General features: G+C 52.0%; 1 protein-coding gene across 6 annotated transcripts in view; it reads left to right on the top strand.

The window, feature by feature from the left end:
* GSDME (gasdermin E) overlaps nucleotides 1–13,463 on the top strand; it is a 33,779-nt gene that overhangs the window by 14,158 nt on the left and 6,158 nt on the right. For 5 of the 6 annotated variants that reach the window (XM_068674210.1, XM_068674209.1, XM_068674211.1 and 2 more), the window contains 2 exons: nucleotides 61–181; nucleotides 12,770–12,958. In XM_068674210.1, the coding sequence (XP_068530311.1) occupies nucleotides 61–181; nucleotides 12,770–12,958 (310 nt within the window). The remainder of the gene's footprint in view (nucleotides 1–60; nucleotides 182–12,769; nucleotides 12,959–13,463) is intronic. The other variant, XM_068674213.1, reaches the window with a different exon arrangement.

The raw sequence follows: 13,463 nt of genomic DNA, 5'->3' as shown, positions 1-13,463 counted from the left end.
ATTTTATGTTTAAGCTACACAACAGCTAAATCGAATAAACAGTGAATAAATGTCTCCTAGGTTTCAGTGAGTGACAGTGGAAGCACAGTGAAGGATTCTAGTGTGATCCTTGAGATTCCTCCTGCAACCACCATTGCCTATGGTGTGATTGAACTCTTCATAAAGTGCAATGGCCAGTTTGGTAAGTACAAAGCTCATTTTCTGTGACACACCATTCAGGTGTGAAAAGAATTGTTGTGCAATGGTTTTTCATTCCCCTCCATGAACGAAGGTGTTGATGTCGTATAGTCTCTATTGCCTTGATAGTTATTTGTGTTGTGAAATGTAGCACTTCTGAGGTAGTAATGCTTTTTCATCTGTGTGCATAAGTTATAGGCTCATAGAATAATTGAGGTTTCAGGAGATCACAAGAGGTCATCTGACCCCCGGCAGGGCCAATTTTCAAAGTCTGATCCAAGTTCAATGTTAGATCAACTTGTTTGCAATCCGTGTCTGTTCAAGTTTGGAATGCCTCCAGAGATGGAGATTCCATAACCCCTCTGGGTAGCCTGTTCTTATGTTTGACCACTATCACGATGATTTTTTTTTTCTCCTTAATCTTTAATGGGATTTTTCCTTTGTTTAAGTTCTCTTTTGCCTGTTCATCCTGTCATCGTACAGAATAGCCTGGCTCTTCCTGCTGCAGGTAGCCATAAGGTCCTCCCTTAGCTGTATTTTCTTGAGGCTGAACAAACCCAGCCTCTGAGCCTCTTCTCATACATGACATTCTCCATCCCGCAGCAGTCTTGGTGGCTCTTTGCCTTCTACTGGCCATTCTCCCAAATGCCAAAACGAAAAATGACTTTCGTCAATCTCCTAGCTATGTTCTTGCTAGTACAGCTCAGTACGCAACGAACCTCAAGCAGCAAGAGCACTCAGGTGATCCTCACGAATCTGTTGTCCAGGTCTTTTTCTGCAATTTTACTTCTACCTAGTGACCCTTGGCCTGTGCTGTTCTCTTCACTGTACGTATTAGCAGGGACAGTGAACTGGATCCAAATGTACAGTCAACTAGGGATGTTTTGGCAGCAGGTATGCTAAGAAAAGAATTACTCATAGAGCATAGGACTAGAATTTAAATCTTTTGTCTCATTTACACTTTCTTGTATAGATTTTTCTCTGAATGGTTGCAGAAATGTCCTTACTGTGTTTTCTGGTTGTGGCTTTGCTTTATTTCAGGTCAAATACTTTCAGATGTCAATTTTAAAAATACATTGAAATGGGCTTGGGGAGGAGAAAAGGTAGTAACTCTCCTCTGCAATATCACCTGTTTTTTCTTTCTTCCCTGTCCTCAGATAAACTCCCTAACTTAAAGAAGGTTTCAGGGGATGTTATGCAAGAATGCAGGGAAATCAGATGGGCTGCGTAGGGCTGGAAGTCAGAAAAGCGTGACATAGAAAGAAACAAGATACAATTGAAGTACATTTGGGATTTGAACCCAGGATGTGCTTGATTTGGCTAAGAAATACAGAAAACAATCTCCATCAATCTATGTCAATTGACTTCTGATATTAAGGAAGCATACAGGTTCAGGAAAATACATAAATACCACATAACCTGAAAAAAAATAAATCTAAAATGTGAACACACTTCACATGTACAGTGAACACAGAGATACACTAGAGGGCATTGACTTCTTGGTCATAACAGAGCTGTAATTCAGGGAAATCAGGTGCAATTAAAGCTATTTGACTGTGTAGGCGTGTAGCTGATAGCCTGCTTGCATGATTTCTAGATGGAAATTCCTATGTCTTGCTAGCTGATAATAAACACATGGTTGTTGTTAATGTTCTGTATTTTTCTGCTCTTTTTTCATTTGTTTCTTTTTCTACTTCTTTTCATATTTCGTGTTACATCTTTTAAGCTTCAGAAACAACATGACTTGTTTCATGTTTAGTCTCAAACAATGCATGTCTTGCCTCATTTTTTCAATTTATACTATCTTCCTTTAACTCAGTGCCATTGACAAGGTTAAGTGGAGGAAATAGCATCAAAGATAAGGACTTTCCAGCAAGAATAAGAACGGTGGAGCCTAGCTTTCAACTTCTTAATGTCTGAGCAATGGTAGATGTCTGTTTATGGAAGTAAAAATAGCCTTTTAAGTTAAAGCTGGAGACCAATGTAGTCCTTTCTCATAGGACTGACAGTGGCCAATAGCAGGTGTAACATAACAGGATTCTCGACACAGATAATTATGGAATAAGGTGCATGTACATTTTCTTGTTCCTTTTTCTTTGCTGCTGGCAGTCAGAGCTAGAGTTACTTGGTAAGGAAGAATGGTACGTAAACCTTCTCAAAAATGTCCTGGCTAATGTGACTGCACATTCTTGGACATAAAGTCGGATCTTACTCCAATTTCTTTACCACATTTTCCTATAATCATTCTGTGAGTATGTGATTTCTACAGGCTAATTTTCCACTACATGTAAAAGCTGTTCCCATTAAAGGCTTTGTAGTTTTACCTCTCTTCATTTCACTGCAAATCCCCTCCTTCCTTTATAAAACAGGATGCATATAGTAGCACTGGGCTGACCTGCTTTGTTCTGTTCACTGCATGTGTGACATGCTTCCTCCTAAACACCTATAAATTAAACAGCCCTCATCTTTACAGTGTCTCAGTGCAAAGGAATATCGTTGTCTCTGACCATTTCTGATTGTTTTTATTGATCATTTCTGTATTTCTTCCATTTTTGTTAATGTTTCTGAGTAACTGACAGGATCTGACTGCGCTAGTGGAGGTTTGTCATGGATGAATGTAAGAGAATTCAATAGAAAAAATACTACAGGAGTTTGTATGTTCTTTCATTCGTTTATTTTCCCTCCTAAGAGCCTGATAAAATTAATCTTACAAGAGATATTAACAGTCCTGTAAATGCAGAACTTTTCAGAGTCCTACATTTTCCTCTGAGCTGAGTCCTGTTACGAGCTTTCACAGCAGGGTCTGTATACTTCTCTCATGATGCTGTGTATTGATTTCCCTTATAATCATCACTCTGCCTTTGGAGGGCAGGTAGTTTATTAGCACTATCTTCCCCCTTCGGGATTCATGTGAAAGCCTTGTCATTATCCACGAAAGTTACGCGAGCATGGTGGCATAGTGGTGCCTTTGCTGCTGTCCTGAGTTGTGTTGCTTTAGGAAGTTCTTTAATTTGGGCTAATCGCTTTCTGCTCCTCTGTAGCTTGCTCTTCTCTCTGAAGGGTTATGCAGGCATAAAGGTCTCTTTCTTTCTCTGTGGCAGAGATTTCTTTGTCTGCTCTCCCTTTGAAAAAGCTTTTTGCTGATGGAGTGCTCTCCATGCTTTCTCATCTGCTTTGAATGTCCTTAATTTGGTGAGACAGACTGTAACAACTGCACGAAGGTTATATTTAGGTTTTGTGCCTGGTACATGTGAGTACTGTGCTTGATTAGTTATATTTTTTCCCCTTTGCTGTCAGGTATTACTTTAAAATTGGCTTTCTCTTGTTAGCCTGCCTGTGTTCTTCTGCTTGCAACTGCTGCAGAGTGCCAGAGATACAGTTTCAAGTCTTGTGTTTGAGTTGCTAACAGGTGATCCAAATAATGCAGAGGACTTTGATTATTTTGTGCCCCAAAAATGCAGAAAATCTGACACACGAGCACGGTAGTGGATGCTCCAGGTTTCTCAGCATAACTCTTAAGGCTTGCTGTGAGCCATATAGAGGTCCGATAGCCACATGAAGCTGGGGGAAGGGAGAACAAATCAGTGGCCGGACATAAGCAATTCTCTTGTGGTAAAGTAGACGAGGGCTTGTGGTTTAAACAGAACGTATTAAAGATGAACCAGAAGGGGCAATCCAGACACAGTGTGTTATTTTGGTTATTTTTCTGTTTGTGTAAAACTGAGAAACAACTTAGCACCAGGGAAGGTGGAAATTTCTGCTCTGAGCCTTTTTCTCAGTCGGGACAGGACACCTTTGTGGCTGCTCCCGTCCCCACCACTTCCCATTGCCAGGACAACTCCTCACCCCCAAATGACTTCTCACCCCCACGTCTCCCTCGGGGACCCGCCACCCGCAGCCGCTCCCCATCACGAGCAGACATCCCCAACCCAACTCATGGCGGGGGCAGCGGGAGAGGGCTGCGTTCAGCCCCCGCTGCCGAGCGATGCAGGAAGAAGTGCAGGCAGAGGCTTTGCAGGGTGGAAGCGTGATCATTTATTACTCCTGGGGTCATTGTGGCTGCCACCCCCAGCCCGGCCCCAGCTGAGGCCCGGCCGCCTGCTCAGGCGGGGGGCCCGGCCTGGCGGCCCGCGTGCTCCCCGGCCCCCGGCGCTTCCTGCCGCACCCTGTGCAGCCAGGACGTGTCCCCGACTTCGTCGTCCTGCGGGGAGCGTGGCAGTCTGCGCCCGACCTGCCCCGCGTGCCAGGAGAAGCTCCTCTCAAGTCTGCGCCCCGTGGAGGGGCTGCGCGCCCTGCGCCGGGGCGAGACGCTGCGGGAGCGGTAGTTGGAGGGGCTCCTCCCCCGCTGCCCCCGCTGCTGCTGCTGCTGCTGCTGCTGCCGCCCCAGCCACGCGTTGCGCTGGAATCTGCCGCGGGGTCTTCGGGCCAGGCGAACAACTGCAACGATGGGCCCACGGCACAGCGGGCAGGTGTCATTTTCCGCAGCCCAGAGCTGGATGCACTCCTGACAGAAGGAGTGCCTGCAGGGCTCGATGCGGGCTGCGCTGGACAGCGGGCCCAGGCAGATGGGGCACGGCTCGTCCCCGGGGTTCTCCTCGCGCTGCTCCTGCTCTGGCCGCCGGCTCATAGTGCCTGCGGCCGCCGCAACCTGGAGCCGGTCGTCCTCTGGGGGAGGCTGCCTTGGTGCTGGGCGCTCAGCAGCAGCCCGGGGGCTTCAGCACCTCGACGCCTCGGGGGTCGCCTGCAGCACCTCCCTCGCCTCGTGTGTCGCTGGATGGATCTCGACACCAGCAGGACGACTGCAGAAAGAACCAGAAAGAAAACCTTCTAGCAGCAAGAAGACATTGGCTCTCTGGGTTCAACCAATTGGCTGGGCTAATACAGCAGCAGCTGTTCCGTGGACGGGTTGCAAACATGGCCGTTAGAATGGCAAATCGGCCTGTGGTAGCTCCTTCTGGGCAGGGCCAGCTTAGGCCAGATGAGGCCCGTGCATGTCTGTAGGTGTGAGAGCATTACCCAAGGGCCTCGATGGCTCGCGTGCAACAAGAATGGCTTCGCGTGTGCCTCGCGCAACACCTCCGCCCGTCTCTCTCTCCTTCCAGCCGTAGCACCTCGAGCTCTCGAGCACCACCAGCTGGACTGGCCGCAGGCGCCCCGCGCAGGGCATTTGGAGGCAGCCGCCTTCTGTGATGCCAGAGCTGATATCAGCAGGCTCTGGGGGCGTCCCTGAGGGCAGCACTGACAGAGGGCATCTGACTGAAGCAAGTCAATGCCGTTGTGAGAATGGTGCCCAAAGTAGAGCTTAAAACAATTAAGTTGGCTGAGTTTGTAAAAGATCAAAAGTGCTGAACCAGTTAAACCATGATTGAGCACGTGCAAATGCAAAGAAGTACAAGATGACGAAAACTATGAGCCTTCTTCAGAAAGTCCCCAAAGTGTGACCACCAGAGGTTACTGCGCCTGCGAGAGCAGGAGGGACGATATGATAATTACATCTGAGAAACCAATAAGTCCCGTCCTGTGAACTGCAGGAACATGGATGTCACCGTACTGTAAATAAGTAGTCTTTGTCTTGCTTAGATGTCCATGTTGGGTGGAATTATCCTCCCTCTGCCCTGCGCTGTTAATAAAGAATTCCTGCTTTCTAATTCTCCCAAACGGGTCTTCTAAAGTTACACTGCTTTTTGCGTTCCACCATTCATAATGACACAACAAGAAGCTGAGGAACAACTTATCCCCTGGGAAGGTGGAAATTGGCCAGAGACAGTGGGAACGTGCATAAGCAACGTGGTGTTGTTTAGAGAAAATGAGGAACATCGCCACCTCTTGGCTGTCTCAGGATGACAGAAATGAGCAGCGCCACACTGGCTACTTGAAGTGGTGACGTCCTATGCCATCTTGTGTGTTAGTGGTCTAAAAAGGGCCTGTTTTTAACCCAGGAGGAAGCTCCCAGAGGGCTTGGGGATGGAAGGGACCTCTGGAGGTCATCTGCTCCAGCCCCCCTGCTCAGGCAGGTCCACCTAGAGCTGTATGGCTGCTGGGCACCGCTGACAAGAGCCTGGCTCCGTCTTCTTTGCATCCTCCCTCTGGAGATGTTCAGACACTGCTATGATCCCGCCGAGCCTTCTCTCCTCCAGGATGAATGCATGGTGACACACAGCGCAATCACTCGCTACCCACCGAGTGATGATGCCCGCAGACCCCGCGCGGTGGCAGCCACGCTGCGGACAACCCGCTCAGTCCCAGCCTTCAGCACGACCCCATAGGGTATGGGACATGGCTCTGGCCAGTTTGGGGAAGCTGTCCTGGCTGCATCCCCTCCCAGGTCCTGGTGCACCCGCAGCCTCCTCACTGGTTGTGCGATGTGGGCAGCCGGAACGTCCTTGACTGTGTGAGTGGTGCTCTGCAACAACTCAAAGATTGGTGTGCTATCAGCATCACTGTCTTCCGAAATCCAGAAGCCAGCTCCGTAGCAGCTGCTGCGAAGGCAATGAACTCTGTCTCAGCTGAAACCAGGACAGCCTCGTGCACCTCCCAGCATTCTTCTACCATCTCCTCAAAAGCATCCCCGAGTGCGCGTTTTACAGAATCCTGCTTCTGACAACAGTGATGTTCATGCCCTGCCCTTCCGAAGGGCTGAGCCCTGCAGGAACAGGCCTGGCCTGTGACTGCAGAGAGATGGCAAGTGGGAGTCGGTAGGACGCTGCAATACCCAAGGGCACGGAGGCTTTCTTTGCTGAAAAGTTCTCTTTATTACAGATGGCCACAACCCCCCACTAGGCAACATGCTGTGATTCAAGGCAGGCGTGGAGAGAGGTGTTGGGCTAATTTAGGAAAGCCATCTCAGAAGAGACCGAACCCAGGAGTGGGCCCCAAGGAATCAAAACCAAAGTGTCACTGCAAAGATGTGAGGCTCCCATCACAGAGTTCGGAGTCAGCCACGCACCCCCAGCAAAGGTTCAATGGGTTTCATGTCATGTCAGCAAGAACAATTTGTGCAGCACGGGAAGCTCTGAGGGAGAGAGGCGCTCCATTTCGGGTAGAAAAGGAGTCCTATTTCTATTGAGAGAGACAGAAGAGGGCATAGCACACCTCCTTAGAGCAGCCAAAAGCCGCTGCTAACTTCTGTGTTTCACCTGAGACAGCCGACAGACACCGCTGCTTCCTAGGCTCTGAGGATGGCACCCTTCCCAGAGCTGTTCCTCCTCCTGAGACAGCCCGGTGTTGTTGTAGTTCCCTGCCTTTGCCCTTGGTGGTGGTACCTGCAGGCAGCCTCTGCTTCTTAGGTACCCATAGGCTGCACTTGCAGGAGCCCAGCAGCGCCTTCCAGGGATGCTGCAGGATGCCAGGCATTGTTCCGCAGCTGGCAGGCCTTCTCTACTGGCAGGCTTTTCGAAGACCTTTGCTGTCAGCCCTTTTGCCAGTCAGGCCAGGTCACCTTTGTGGCTGCTCCCGTCCCCACCACTTCCCATTGCCAGTACGACTCCTCACCCCCACGTCTCCCTCGGGGACCCGCCACCCGCAGCCGCTCCCCATCACGAGCAGACATCCCCAACCCAACTCATGGCGGGGGCAGCGGGAGAGGGCTGCGTTCAGCCCCCGCTGCCGAGCGATGCAGGAAGAAGTGCAGGCAGAGGCTTTGCAGGGTGGAACAGTGATCATTTATTACTCCTGGGGTCATCGTGGCTGCCACCCCCAGCCCGGCCCCAGCTGAGGCCCGGCCGCCTGCTCAGGCGGGGGGCCCGGCCTGGTGGCCCGCGTGCTCCCCGGCCCCCGGCGCTTCCTGCCGCACCCTGTGCAGCCAGGACGTGTCCCCGACTTCGTCGTCCTGCGGGGAGCGTGGCAGTCTGCGCCCGACCTGCCCCGCGTGCCAGGAGAAGCTCCTCTCAAGTCTGCGCCCCGTGGAGGGGCTGCGCGCCCTGCGCCGGGGCGAGACGCTGCGGGAGCGGTAGTTGGAGGGGCTCCTCCCCCGCTGCCCCCGCTGCTGCTGCTGCTGCCGCCGCCCCAGCCGCGCGTTGCGCTGGACTCTGCCGCGGGGTCTTCGGGCCAGGCGAACAACTGCAACGATGGGCCCACGGCACAGCGGGCAGGTGTCATTTTCCGCAGCCCAGAGCTGGATGCACTCCTGACAGAAGGAGTGCCTGCAGGGCTCGATGCGGGCTGCGCTGGACAGCGGGCCCAGGCAGATGGGGCACGGCTCGTCCCCGGGGTTCTCCTCGCGCTGCTCCTGCTCTGGCCGCCGGCTCATAGTGCCTGCGGCCGCCGCAACCTGGAGCCGGTCGTCCTCTGGGGGAGGCTGCCTTGGTGCTGGGCGCTCAGCAGCAGCCCGGGGGCTTCAGCACCTCGACACCTCGGGGGTCGCCTGCAGCACCTCCCTCGCCTCGTGTGTCGCTGGATGGATCTCGACACCAGCAGGACGACTGCAGAAAGAACCAGAAAGAAAACCTTCTAGCAGCAAGAAGACATTGGCTCTCTGGGTTCAACCAAATGGCTGGGCTAATACAGCAGCAGCTGTTCTGGGGACGGGTTGCAAACATGGCCGTTAGAATGGCAAATCGGCCTGTGGTAGCTCCTTCTGGGCAGGGCCAGCTTAGGCCAGATGAGGCCCGTGCACGTCTCTAGGTGTGAGAGCATTACCCAAGGGCCTCGATGGCTCGCGTGCAACAAGAATGGCTTCGCGTGTGCCTTGCGCAACACCTCCGCCCGTCTCTCTCTCCTTCCAGCCGTAGCACCTCGAGCTCTCGAGCACCACCAGCTGGACTGGCCGCAGGCGCCCCGCGCAGGGCATTTGGAGGCAGCCGCCTTCTGTGATGCCAGAGCTGACATCAGCAGGGTCTGGGGGCGTCCCTACTGGACGCAGTGTTTTAGTGGGAGTCTCACGTATTGGAAGTGACAATTTAATCTTGCTAAATTAGGCCCCACTCTATGCCCACTGCTGGGTTTGGCCTCTTCTGAGATGGCTTTTATCAGTTTCCCTGATACCAGTCTCCATGCTTGGCTTCTGTCAGCGTGGAGCAGCCATCTTACAACATCTTACAGCCATCTTACAACAGCATGGACTTCCTTCGGTCAGGTGACCTCCCTCTGTCAGCTCTGCCCTCCCCAGAGCCTGCGGATGTCAGCTCTGGCGTCACAGAAGGCGGCTGCCTACAAATGCCCTGCGCGGGGCGCCTGCGGCCAGTCCAGCTGGTGGTGCTCGAGAGCTCGAGGTGCTACGGCTGGAAGGAGAGAGAGACGGGCGGAGGTGTTGCGCAAGGCACACGCGAAGCCATTCTTGTTGCACGCGAGCCATCGAGGCCCTTGGGTAATGCTCTCACACCTAGAGACGTGCACGGGCCTCATCTGGCCTAAGCTGGCCCTGCCCAGAAGGAGCTACCACAGGCCGATTTGCCATTCTAACGGCCATGTTTGCAACCCGTCCCCAGAACAGCTGCTGCTGTATTAGCCCAGCCATTTGGTTGAACCCAGAGAGCCAATGTCTTCTTGCTGCTAGAAGGTTTTCTTTCTGGTTCTTTCTGCAGTCGTCCTGCTGGTGTCGAGATCCATCCAGCGACACACGAGGCGAGGGAGGTGCTGCAGGCGACCCCCGAGGTGTCGAGGTGCTGAAGCCCCCGGGCTGCTGCTGAGCGCCCAGCACCAAGGCAGCCTCCCCCAGAGGACGACCGGCTCCAGGTTGCGGCGGCCGCAGGCACTATGAGCCGGCGGCCAGAGCAGGAGCAGCGCGAGGAGAACCCCGGGGACGAGCCGTGCCCCATCTGCCTGGGCCCGCTGTCCAGCGCAGCCCGCATCGAGCCCTGCAGGCACTCCTTCTGTCAGGAGTGCATCCAGCTCTGGGCTGCGGAAAATGACACCTGCCCGCTGTGCCGTGGGCCCATCGTTGCAGTTGTTCGCCTGGCCCGAAGACCCCGCGGCAGATTCCAGCGCAACGCGTGGCTGGGGCGGCAGCAGCAGCAGCAGCAGCAGCAGCGGGGGCAGCGGGGGAGGAGCCCCTCCAACTACCGCTCCCGCAGCGTCTCGCCCCGGCGCAGGGCGCGCAGCCCCTCCACGGGGCGCAGACTTGAGAGGAGCTTCTCCTGGCACGCGGGGCAGGTCGGGCGCAGACTGCCACGCTCCCCGCAGGACGACGAAGTCGGGGACACGTCCTGGCTGCACAGGGTGCGGCAGGAAGCGCCGGGGGCCGGGGAGCACGCGGGCCGCCAGGCCGGGCCCCCCGCCTGAGCAGGCGGCCGGGCCTCAGCTGGGGCCGGGCTGGGGGTGGCAGCCACAATGACCCCAGGAGTAATAAATGATCACTGTTCCACCCTGCAAAGCCTCTGCCTGCACTTCTTCCTGCATCGCTCGGCTGCGGGGGCTGAACGCAGCCCTCTCTGACTGCCCCCGCCATGAGTTGGGTTGGGGATGTCTGCTCCTGATGGGGAGTGGCTGCGGGTGGGGGGTCCCCAAGGGAGACGTGGGGGTGAGAAGTCATTTGGGGGTGAGGAGTCGTACTGGCAATGGGAAGTGGTGGGGACGGGAGCAGCCACAAAGTTTTATACTGCTCAATTGTTTTATCGGCGTCGTGTGATAAGGAGACTCTGCTCTATCTCCAAAATCCAGCGTGAAGAAGGAATACAGAGTCCAAAGTAGCGCTTAAAACAATTAAGTTGGCCGAATTTGCAAAAGATCAATAGTTCTGAAACAGTTAAATAATGACTGAGCACGTGCAAATGGAAAGAAGTACAAGATGATGAAAACTATGAGCCTTCTTCAGAAAGTCCCCAAAGTGTGACCACCAGAGGTTACTGCGCCTGCAATAGTAGGAGGGACAATACAATTATTAGGTCTGAGAAACCATTAGCATAAGTCCTGTCCTTTCCTGTGAACTGCAGGAACATGGATATCACCGTACCATACATAAGTAGTCTTTGTCTTGCTTAGGTGTCCATGTTGGGTGGAATTATCCTCCCTATGCCCTGCGCTGTTAATAAAACATTCCTGCTTTCTATTTATCCCATATGGGTCATGTAAAGTTACGTTGCTTTTTGCGTTGCACCATTGATAAGGACACAACAAGAAGCTGAGGAACAACTTACCTGGGAATTTCCACCTGGGAAGGTGGAAATTGGCCAGAGACAGTGCGAACATGCATGACAAACCTGGTGTTGTTTAGAAACAATCAGGAAGTCGTGCTGTGGATGGGCTGAGCTCCCTGCGGCTGGGCGAGACGCTGTGGGGCCAGTATCTGGCAGGGCACCTCTGCTCTTGCACAGCAACCCCAAGAAGAGCTACAGGCTGGGAGGGAAAAACCTGGGAGTATTGGTTGATAGTCAGCTGAATATGAGCCGGCAGTCCAAGAAGGCCAGCAACATCCTGGCTTGTATCAGAAACAGTGTGACCAGCAGGGCTAGGAAGGTGATCGTCCCCCTGTACTCGGCTTTGGTGAGGCCGCACCTCGAGTACTGTGTTCAGTTTTTGGCCCCTCGCTACAAGAAGGACATCGAGGTGCTTGAGTGGGTCCAGAGAAGGGCGACGAAGCTGGTGAAGGGTCTGGAGAACAAGTCCTGTGAGGGGCAGCTGAGGAGCTGAGCCTGGAGAAGAGGAGCCTCATGAGTGATCTTTTCACACTCTACAGGTGACTTAAAGGAGGCTGTAGCAAGATGGGGGTTGGCCTGTTCTCCCATGTGCCTGGTGACAGGACAAGGGGGAATGGGCTAAAGTTGCTCCAGGGGAGGTTTAGGTTGGATGTTAGGAAGAACTTCTTTACTGAAAGGGTTGTGAGGCATTGGAATGGGCTGCCAAGGGAAGTGGTTCAGTCACCATCTCCAGAAGTATTTAAAAGACGTTTAGATGCGGAGCTTAGTGATTTGGTTTAGTGGTGCACTTGTTAGTGTTAGGCCAGAGGTTGGACTAGACGGTCTTGGAGGTCTCTTCCAACCTAGATGATTCTGTGATTTTCTCTGTGAAGTCTTTGCAAAAAGGCCAGTATATAGAAAAGTCAGTGAACATGATTGGGTGCAGTCCCAATTGGGTAGAGATCCTGAAAAGCCCACTGTTGTTCACTCATCTGGAGAACTTGAGGATGGACTTGTGGCTTGAGTCAGAGAGAGGTTTCTGTCAATGCCATGACCAGAAGAAGCTCTGTGAGGGACGCTCAGGAGTTTTTATCAATCTCAGAAAGTGCTTTCATGTGTCTCCATTTTCAGTGGATTCTGCTGCTCCTGTTGCAGTGCACCTCCTAAGTGGTAGAAAATACAACAAAACAAAACAACAAACTCATGTCTGCATCTCCTGTACGCAGCATTCAGGTTTGCAGTGTCTGGGGGAAGTTTTCAGTTTTCGTGTTACTTGCTAGCTCTGTTAATTAAATTCATGGAAGCTGGTGGCACATTCTGTAGCTGGTAGCTGCAGCACAGACCTGTGTTGGTGCACACCGCATCAGACATGAAGGCTGCAGTAATAGCATACAGATAGCAACCACTGGTATTATCTTCATCTAGAAGAGATGAGGTAGGAAGAAATCACATGCGAGAACACTAGATAACGTAAGCTAGCATCTCATTCAGTAACTGCTTGCATATTTCATGATTTTTTTCAATTGTGTTTCTAATTACAGAGTTCTGTCTGCTGGATGAACAACAAGGAGGTTTTGAAAGAGAAAGCACAGAAGGCTCAACTTATCCCCACTCAGCACCGTTCAGAGATGCTTTGTTTCTGTATCAGCCAGATGCTGTTGATAATGGGATGTACTCTGGGGCTAGGAACCTCATTCCCAGTGATGCTTCTTTAAGTGTATTGAAACAAGGTATTACCAGAAATGCTTTATGTGATTACATTACAGAGAGTTAAGCAACAAGATAGAAGGAAATAATCTGGTGTGATAGTACATAAGAAATTGTTGGTTCATTTTCATAGCTCTTATCAGGAACTCCTGGGAGAATGCACTGAAAGAATAGAAAGATTTACTTCTGCAATGGGTACATGCAGAGGACTGTTCCCTAGGAACATACTGAATCCCTTTGCCATTAATATGATCTTAAAATATAACAGAACTGACATAAAAACCTATTACTCTGGGTAAGCTGTGTAAAATTAGTGATGATTTATGCATTCATACAGAAAGGGTCACTGAATGTTCTCGGTAAAGCTCCTTAGTTAAAGGTTATTTTAAGTCTCAAAAGCTACAGAGGCATACCCCACTCCTCTTCCACTTACCCTCATTATTCTCTGAGAAGCTTGAGAGAGATGCTTGGTAGCAGCTAAGGCTGATGAAATTAAAATATGACTTAAGCGGAAGTTTGCAAATTGGT

The sequence above is a fragment of the Anas acuta genome, chromosome 2 (genome assembly GCF_963932015.1).
Source record: "Anas acuta chromosome 2, bAnaAcu1.1, whole genome shotgun sequence".
Lineage (NCBI taxonomy): Eukaryota > Metazoa > Chordata > Aves > Anseriformes > Anatidae > Anas > Anas acuta.
The sequence above is the reverse complement of the archived record's forward strand: the minus strand, read 5'-3'. Positions and strand labels throughout refer to the sequence as shown.